At 28.3% G+C, this 9,899-nt stretch overlaps 1 protein-coding gene across 7 annotated transcripts in view; it reads left to right on the top strand.

Moving 5' to 3' along the window:
* The first annotated feature begins 3,328 nt into the window (after positions 1 to 3,328).
* Positions 3,329 to 9,899, top strand: part of LOC122512882 (nucleolar protein dao-5) — a 53,409-nt gene continuing 46,838 nt past the window's right edge. For all 7 annotated transcript variants that reach the window (XM_043629001.1, XM_043628999.1, XM_043629000.1 and 4 more), the window contains exons 1-2: positions 3,329 to 3,943; positions 4,335 to 4,614. In XM_043629001.1, the coding sequence (XP_043484936.1) occupies positions 4,558 to 4,614 (57 nt within the window). In that variant the 5' untranslated portion in view covers positions 3,329 to 3,943; positions 4,335 to 4,557. The remainder of the gene's footprint in view (positions 3,944 to 4,334; positions 4,615 to 9,899) is intronic.

The raw sequence follows: 9,899 nt of genomic DNA, 5'->3' as shown, positions 1-9,899 counted from the left end.
ATTCTGATGAATAGAGAATTTTATTTCAATTTTTTAGTAGTAGCACCCTCTCCCGAACGCCATCAGACAATCAAAATTTGGTAAAAACGAAAATAAAAATTTATTTCATCTAAATTTATTTATTCTAATCATCTGAAAATTACCAGAGTTCTAGTAGGGACTGAACCCTACACAATTCTGAAGAATAGAGAATTTTATTTCAATTTTTTAGTAGTAGCACCCTCACCCGAACGCCATCAGACAATCAAAATTTGGTAAAAACGAAAATAAAAATTTATTTCATCCAAATTTATTTAATCTAATCATCTAAAAATTTTCAGAGTTCTAGAAGGAACTGAACCCTACACAATCCTGAAGAATAGAGAATTTTATTTCCATTTTTTAGTGGTAGCACCCTCACCCGAACGCCATCAGACAATCAAAGTTTGGTAAAAACGAAAATAAAAATTTATTTCATCCAAATTTATTTAATCTAATCATCTAAAAATTACCAGAGTTCTAGTAGGGACTGAACCCTACACGATCCTGAAGAATAGAGAATTTTATTTCAATTTTTTAGTAGTAGCACCCTCACCCGTACGCCATCAGACAATCAAAATTTGGTAAAAACGAAAATAAAAATTTATTTCATCCAAATTTATTTAACCTAATCATCTGAAAATTACCAGAGTTCTAGTAGGGACTGAACCTTACACAATCCTGAAGAATAGAGAATTTTATTTCAATTTTTTAGTAGTAGCAGGTTCACCCGTACGCCATCAGACAATCAAAATTTGGTAAAAACGAAAATAAAAATTTATTTCATTCAAATTTATTTATTCTAATCATCTGAAAATTACTAGAGTTCTAGTAGGGACTGAACCCTACACAATCCTGAAGAATAGAGAATTTTATTTCAATTTTTTAGTAGTAGCACCCTCACCCGAACGCCATCAGACAATCAAAATTTGGTAAAAACGAAAATAAAAATTTATTTCATCCAAATTTATTTAATCTAATCATCTAAAAATTACCAGAGTTCTAGTAGGGACTGAACCCTACACAATCCTGAAGAATAGAGAATTTTATTTTCATTTTTTAGTAGTAGCACCCTCACCCGAACGCCATCAGACAATCAAAATTTGGTAAAAACGAAAATAAAAATTTATTTCATCCAAATTTATTTATTCTAATCATCTGAAAACTACCAGAGTTCTAGTAGGGACTGAACCCTACACGATCCTGAAGAATAAAGAATTTTATTTCCATTTTTTAGTAGTAGCACCCTCACCCGAACGCCATCAGACAATCAAAATTTGGTAAAAACGAAAATAAAAATTTATTTATTCCAAATTTATTCAATCTAATCATCTGAAAATTACCAGAGTTTTAGTAGGGACTGAACCCTACACAATCCTAAAGAATAGAGAATTTTATTTCAATTTTTTAGTAGTAGCACCCTCACCCGAACGCCATCAGACAATCAAAATTTGGTAAAAACAAAAATAAAAATTTATTTCATCCAAATTTATTTATTCTAATCATCTGAAAATTACCAGAGTTCTAGTAGGGACTGAACCCTACACAATCCTAAAGAATAGAAATTAATATTTCAATTTTTTAGTAGTAGCAGGTTCACCCGTACGCCATCAGACAATTAAAATTTGGTAAAAACGAAAATAAAAATTTATTTCATCCAAATTTATTTATTCTAATCATCTGAAAATTACCAAAGTTCTAGTAGGGACTGAACCCTACACAATCCTGAATAATAGATAATTTTATTTCCATTTTTTAGTAGTAGCACCCTCACCCGAACGCCATCAGACAATCAAAATTTGGTAAAAACGAAAATAAAAATTTATTTCATCTAAATTTATTTAATCTTATCATCTGAAAATTACCAAAGTTCTAGTAGGGACTGAACCCTACACGATCCTGAAGAATAGATAATTTTATTTCAATTTTTTAGTAGTAGCACCCTCACCCGAACGCCATCAGACAATCAAAATTTGGTAAAAACGAAAATAAAAATTTATTTTATCCAAATTTATTTAATCTAATCATCTGAAAATTACCAAAGTTCTAGTAGGGACTGAACCCTACACGATCCTGAAGAATAGAGAATTTTATTTCAATTTTTTAGTAGTAGCAGGTTCACCCGTACGCCATCAGACAATCAAAATTTGGTAAAAACGAAAATAAAAATTTATTTCATCCAAATTTATTCAATCCAATCATCTGAAAATTACTAGAGTTCTAGTAGGGACTGAACCCTACACGATCCTGAAGAATAGAGAATTTTATTTCAATTTTTTAGTAGTAGCAGGTTCACCCGTACGCCATCAGACAATCAAAATTTGGTAAAAACGAAAATAAAAATTTATTTCATCCAAATTTATTCAATCCAATCATCTGAAAATTACTAGAGTTCTAGTAGGGACTGAACCCTACACAATCCTGAAGAATAGAAAATTTTATTTCAATTTTTTAGTAGTAGCAGGTTCACCCGTACGCCATCAGACAATCAAAATTTGGTAAAAACGAAAATAAAAATTTATTTCATCCAAATTTATTCAATCCAATCATCTGAAAATTACCAGAGTTCTAGTAGGGACTGAACCGGACTGACCACTAGCATGTGTATCTTAACACTTTTAAATAATTATTCTAAAATAAAAAATTATACAATAGGTATATATTGTATTGAGGAAGCTAAATGATCATGAAATGATCAACTTGTTTATTATTACTTTTTTTTCAATTACTGTTTTTCTACTATTATTGCTATTTACTTTTACTATTAGTAAGTTATACAAATTGTCAATATTATAATAACTTTCTAAATTACTACTTTTATTTTAACTATTACCAAATGCTTGTTTTTACTATTAATTCTGAAATAATTGTCCCTAAATAATCAGTAGTAAAAGTGTATTACAGTCAGTCATTCCTTAATTTCAGTAAAACTTGCTGTCAGTAGTAGTGGTAAATATTAAGTCAGACTCATATTTAAACTTTTTTTATTAACAGTTAAATTAAATATTACCTGGTAAGATTTGATGCTATAAATTTTATTTTATGATATTAATATAAATTAATTTAATATAATAAATTTATTTGCATTTATTTCGTTGATTCAACAAAAATTTGGTTATTTCAAACAAATTTTTTTTTGACTCTAGAATAAACCAGTAATATTTTAGTAATATTGGATAAATTTTACATTAGTAACATTTTTCGAAAGTAAATTTAAAAAAAAGAAGACATTATACACCATACAGATTATTATTATTCAACCAGTGAATTTCAACAGTAATAAAAAAAAAAAAATTGAACAATGAGGAAAATAAGGAAAAATGAAGAACAGAAAGTTGCATTGGAAAAAGGGAAAGATATACCTACGGTATATACAATATATATGTATAGAGAGAGAATATAAAAAGAGAGAGAAGGATAGAATTGTATTTAATGCCTGTGCGTTGAATTGAGAAAGAACGATTCCAGTAGACATTGAGGCAGCGCTGAGTATGTTGCGGACTATCGACCGTACATTCAACGCATGCGCTTCGACGAAAAAAAAAGAACCCTCTAAACCACCCTCTCTTAAACCGTCTTACCGGCGACGCGTCGCGACGACGTCGACCATCAACCACGGGACAGTGCCTCCCACGTTGCCAATCAGTATCATTTTCCATTTCTTGCCCAATAAAATTAATAAATTTTCTTCTCCAAAATCACCCTCCCCGCCCCGAAACGAAAAAAGAATTTAAAAAAAATTAGTCCTTGGGGAACCAAAAACAAAAAAAAATTACCTAGTGAAAACGTCAAGTCAAAGTGAGACACATAATCGATTCTCGTTCGTAGAAAAAAGGAAGTGATCGGTGAAGTGTTTCTTTGGAAAATTTTTTAAACAGAAGATCGATCACCGTCCTCAAGGTCGGATGCACCAGGAAATGGAGTGGTAGGCCCCATATAAAGGCCCCTAGACACCGCCTTTTTTTCTTTCACTCCCCTCTTTCTTTCTTTTTTACTCACTATTCTCCATCCTTTTTCTATTTCTCTCTCTCTCTCTCTCTCTCTCATTCCATTTTTACACCCCCCCCCCCTTCTTTTCTCTTTTCTCTATTTCACTCTCACTTCGCTAGAGTCGCGGCATTTTGTCATCCATCTTTTTTTGTCCATGAAATAAAAAAATTTTCTTCCTTCAATTTTTTTTTAACTAAAAGAATTTTTGTAATGGTGAAATTTTAATCATTGTGTTAAGGAAAATTTTTTTTGAAAAGTGTAGAAAAAAAGAAAAATTGATGATGAAATTCTAATGGAATTTAAATTTTCATATTGTGTGACTGTAGTATGATACGCAGAAGTACGTAAGGAAGGGGGCTCTCGCGTGGATAGGGTGGTCTCTGAAGGTGCCGAAGAGGAAAATTTTTTTCGAAAAAAAGAAAAAAAAATACGTCTTCTTCTTGAGTGGTGAAGGCCAAAAGTCTGACGGCCAATCATCGTCAGCATCCGACGGTCCTTAAGTGACTGGTGTACAACTCATTGTTCCACTGCCCCACACAACGCGGCCTCATGATTGGTTCGTTCTGGAATCTGTGCCGTGCGTGCCCTTCAATGCCAATAGATAAGGTGACAAAAAAAAATTATTTTTTTCGAAAATTGTTACATATTTGGGTACTTTGAAATTTTTTTTACTATTGCTATTAATTTTTTACTATAGGGTTTTTTTCTATAGGGATTTTTTTACTGTAGGGTATTTCCACTGTAGGGTTTTTTTACTATAAGGTTTTTTTTCCAAAGTTTTTCCCTAAAATTTATTTCATAAGGTTTTTTCCCCAAAAAAACATTTTTCAAGACTTTTTCCTCAGGGTTTTTTTCAAGTTATTCTCCTCAAGATTATCTTTCTATTTTTTTTCCCTAATTTTATTTCCCAAAATTTCCTAAGATTTATTTCCCAAGACTGGTTCCTAGGGATTTTTCACTAAGAGTTCACCCCCCTGATATTATTTCCAAGATTTTCTTTCTGAAGTTTATTTCTTATGGTTTTTTTCCTAAAGATTTTTTCCTATATTTTTTTCTTAAGTTTTTTCCTTAAGATTTATTTTACAAGGTTTTTTACCTATTGGTTTTTTCCAAAATTTGTCCCTAAGGTTTTCTATTTTAAGTTTATTATCAAAAAATTGTTTCCTAAGGGATTCATTCAAGTTTTTCTCCCTCATATTTATTTTCCAAGGTTTTTTCCCTAAGGATTTTGAGCAGGGTTTTTTACTAAAGTTTTCTCTCTATAGGTTTCTCCCTAAAGATTTTTTTCTAGGGTTTTTTCACTAAGTGATAAAATCATTATTATTATCATTTTTTTACTAAGGGTTTTTGCTATGGTTTTCTCCCTAAAATTTTTTCTCCCAAGGTTTTTTTTTTCTAAAAATTCTTTCCGCAAACTTTTACCAAAGGTTTTATCGTTAAAATTTTTTTCACCAAGTTTTTCCCCTAAGAGTTTTTCCCAAAATTTCTTTATAAGATTTTCTCTTTTAAATTTATTTTCAAAAATTTTTTCCGCAGGGTTTTCTACTAAGGTTTGCTTTCTAAATTTTTCTCCTTAATGATTTTTTCTAGAGTTTTTCACTAAGGGTTTTCCCCAAGGTTTTCTCTTTTAAATTTAGTTTCAAAAATTTTTTTCCTAAGGGTTTTTTTAAGGTTTTTTCCCTAAGGGTTTCCCGCAGGGTTTTTTACCAAAGTTTTCTCCATAAAAAGTTTTTTCTAGGGTTTTTTCACTAAGAGTTTTCCCCTGGTTATTATAATTAATTCTCTAACAGAAAACGACAATTTACAATTATCCCTAATGTTTTCTCCCTAAGGTTCAATTCTCAAGGTATTTTCCCTAAAAACGTTTTCTTAGTTCTTCTAAAAATTTTTTGTTCCTAGTTTTTCTCCCAATATTTTCTCCCTAAAAATTTCTTATTATTCAAGACATTTTCCCTAAGGTTTTCTCCCTAAGGTTACTTCCCTAAAGTTTTTTTCCTAGTTTTTCTCCCCATATTTTCTCTCTAAATTTTTTTTTCTAGTTTTTTTCCAAATATTTTTTCCTAAAGCTGTTTTTTCCAAGGTTTTTTTTCTAAGGTTTCTTTCAAACATTTTTTCCTAAGGTTTTTTCCCAAAGAGTTTTTTTACTGGAGTATATTCGCAAAATAAAGTACAATACACTCAGATGGTAAAAAATCATTAACAAAAAAAAATCTCTAAAAATTTTTAAATCATAAAATAAAAAAATAAAAATGTAAATAATATTTTCCTCCATAAAAATTCATATAGTTATTTTTATGACAAGAGAAAACAATATAGTAGTTATCACAGGAATAGTTTAGAGTCGATTAGTAAACCAGCAAGTGGGGGAAGTTATAAAATACAGTAAATCAATATTGGAACATAATTATCATTCCTTCTTTAATAACTCTTTTTTTTTAATGTAAATTATAAATCCTAAATTTTAAGCAAAATTTGAAATTAAAGAAAATGAAGAAATATAAAATACATAAACATTAAATTATAAATCAATTTTTCCTGAATTTTATTATCAATTAAGCCATTTGTATTACAAAATAATTAATTTATATTAGTCTATTAAAAGAATGAAATTATAAATAAAAATTATAGTTCAGTTTTATAGAAAACAATTGCAAATTAAAATTTTGACAGTTTTTTTAATCAAACAATTGTTTAACAATTATAATTATAACAAAAAAAAATTGAGAACGAAAATAAACTTTTTTCAAAATAAAATTTCGTTTATTGTGAGAATAAATAAATAATACTCATAGAGGATAATAATACGGGGTGTAAATTTTTCTAATTTAAACATATGACGTTCGGAAGTGATAAGTTTTTATATATATATAGTGTAATGAAACGTTTCGTGTCAATGGCCGACACTGACCCAGTAACTAACCTTATGCAACTTTTTATCATCGCAAGTAACTCGAATCGTTAATAAAGAACTTAAAAAAAAAATTTTTAAGCCTCTTTTTTTCATTAAGTAGAAATCCAAAAAATTTTCTTATAAATTAAAAATTATTTTTCACACTGCAGGTAAAGAAACATTTTTTACACTAAATTTTCATTTTTCCCAACAAATTTATTAAATTTATAAAATTTATTAAATTTATTAAAATTTATTAAAAAATTATTTTGAAAAATTTACGAAAATTTATTTCAATATTTTATTATTATTTTCCTTTTATGTCAAATATTGGGAATGAATATTGAAATGAAATGAAATATTTGAAAAAGTTATTAAAATTTATTGGAAAAATTTATTTAAAGGTGAATATATATTAAATTAAAAATTTTTATTTCATTTTAGAAAAAATGTAATATTGCAAAAAATAGTTTTTTTAAAAATAAAATAATTGTACAGGCTTTCAAATGTATACGTAGAATATTTTGCAGAAAATTTTGCACTTTATTCAAAATCAATTTTTCAAAAAATACTTTAACAAAATATGTTAATTTTTACTAAATATTTTCTAGAATTTATTATAAGAAATTTATGTTACAAAATTAATTTTACAAATTTGCAAAATCCTTTTTACAAAATCCAAATATTTTTCAAATTTTTTTCGCTTAGGTAAATGAGTAGAAAAATAATCAATATTTTGCATTTAATTAATGAGTAAAAATTCCTGAAGTGGCCCCCCTATTTTCGCAAAGTTGCAAAATTTGAAATAAGTATTTGTATTTGAAAGTACTAGTATCTGGTAATATTTTTACCAAGTATTTTAAAAATATTTAAATTATTTATATTTTTTATTGTTAATTAAAGATTTTTGAACCCTTTTAATAAAATAATTTTAACTATTTGAGTTTTTGCACAAATTGAACAAAAATTTATGGTCATATCAGTGAGTAAATGTACTTTCGAGTTACAAAATAAAAATTTTAAAAAATTAATTTTTTTTTATTTTTCAATAATTTTTTTATAAACAAATGCAATTTTAAGTGCTTTCTACACGCGATTTAAAAAAATTTTTTTTTGCTAAATGTTCTTTAGAATGTAGGTAAACAAGAACTGAAAAGAAATCTTAGTGCAAATGAAAAGCTTTTTTATAATTTGACTTTTTGTCGAGCGCTGCATACTGCGCGCAAGCAACGCCGCGCGAGAGCCAAGCACGTTCAACGGCGCCAGCCTGCATATTAGTACTTTGGAGAAAAAAATTTTACACACTTCTATGTATGGTAATAACATGTATCAATTGATTTATTTATTCACTTTTTTCGCTTACAGTTTACAATGGATTCTTAATTTTTTTTTGCTTTGAACAAACTATTAATTACCGATTTGTTATCTCCTGAAAATTGTTTGCATTCGATGGTTGTTGCATTTATAGGTTTAAAGTGATGGAACTGGCGTGTATTTTTAATCGTCAAAACGTTTTGGAATCGATTTTGGAGATTTTCTTCGTGGATTTTGTGCTCCTCGACAGAGCAAAAATCGAAATGAATATTTTTAAAGAAATTTCGCGCCCATAGGAAAAGGTCTTTGGCAGTTGTGATTCTACTCCCATTAATTCGCTGCAAACTGGTTTGATACGCGTGTCTTTTTACAGTCCCTCCTATTCCGTCGCAAGCTCCTTTTCCATGGGAGGTTGCGAAGAATACCCATTCCGCTCTTATCCCAAAATCTTCCTGATGGAGTGCTAAATTAACGAAGTTATATTTATTCTTATACTGTGAAGCAGCTCCATCAGAAAAGTAATAAATTTTTTGGATATTTTTATGCGCAAATTTTTCTTTTAAATAAGCCATCAATTTGGAGTTGAATAGGTGTACTGATTTTGTATCATGAGTTGTTTTTTCAGAAATCAAAACAAAATTGAGATTTTTAATACTGCCGTTTTCGCGATAATAAATTACATAGGGGTGCAACGTAGCTTGACTATTGGACCAGTGATGTGATTGAATCGCGTCTTGTACAAAAAAAGAATAATTTTCTGCAAAATCTAAACAGACCACCATTTCTAAATCTTCTAAATCCTTTTTTAGATTTTTAAAAAAAAACGCTTGTGATTTTGCTAAAAAATCGTGTTTCACTAAATCCGGAAATTCAAATCGAAGCTCAGTTAAGAAATCGTCCACTGATTTAATAGCTTCGTTTATTTCACATCTGTAAAACCAGATGAAATAAATTAATAAATAAAAAATATTAAAAATAAACATATAAAAAAATACAAAGAATATAAATACATGCAAAATTCCACATTCATTGTTTTCTAAAATTATATTTTTAACTATACTTAATTTGTAAAAAGTATCAATGATTTTCGATATTTAAATTGATGTATATAAATACTCTTGAAATAATCATTATATGATTTTTATATACAATAGTAAATTTTAGAAATTTATCTTTTATAATTACTTATTGACAAAAATAATTTTGTTTTTACTTTACACATTGTAAAAAAATTATATTTAATTAAAATTAATTAATTAATATCTCAAATACTTACCTATCTGTGGTTTTCCATTGGCTGTATTTAATTTCCGAAATAAGGTTTTTTTGAAATATTTCTTTCAATTCGTTAATGCAAGCTTCAATTCCAGGACATTCTTTGCATTGTAGAAAACAGCAATTCGATGTCGAGATGTTGCAAAGAGACTGTTGAATAAAATGATTGTACGTTTTATCAAAATGAACTCCTTTTCTTTGTAACTCATGTTTAATTCCTGCAATTTTCAATTTGAAGTTTTCGTGAGTTTTGCAGACACATACATTATGTGTTCCACTCTGGCCTGCTGAGATGTACTCTCGTGGACGTAGTTGTCGAAATTTCGAAAGAGATATTTTTACTTCAGGAAACTCTTTCTTAAACATCTCGTATAAATCGTTCACATTAAATAATAATAGTTTTTTCTGAATG

The sequence above is a fragment of the Leptopilina heterotoma genome, unplaced genomic scaffold, assembly GCF_015476425.1.
Source record: "Leptopilina heterotoma isolate Lh14 unplaced genomic scaffold, ASM1547642v1 Lhet_13, whole genome shotgun sequence".
In the NCBI taxonomy this organism is placed as follows: Eukaryota; Metazoa; Arthropoda; class Insecta; order Hymenoptera; family Figitidae; genus Leptopilina; species Leptopilina heterotoma.
The sequence above is the reverse complement of the archived record's forward strand: the minus strand, read 5'-3'. Positions and strand labels throughout refer to the sequence as shown.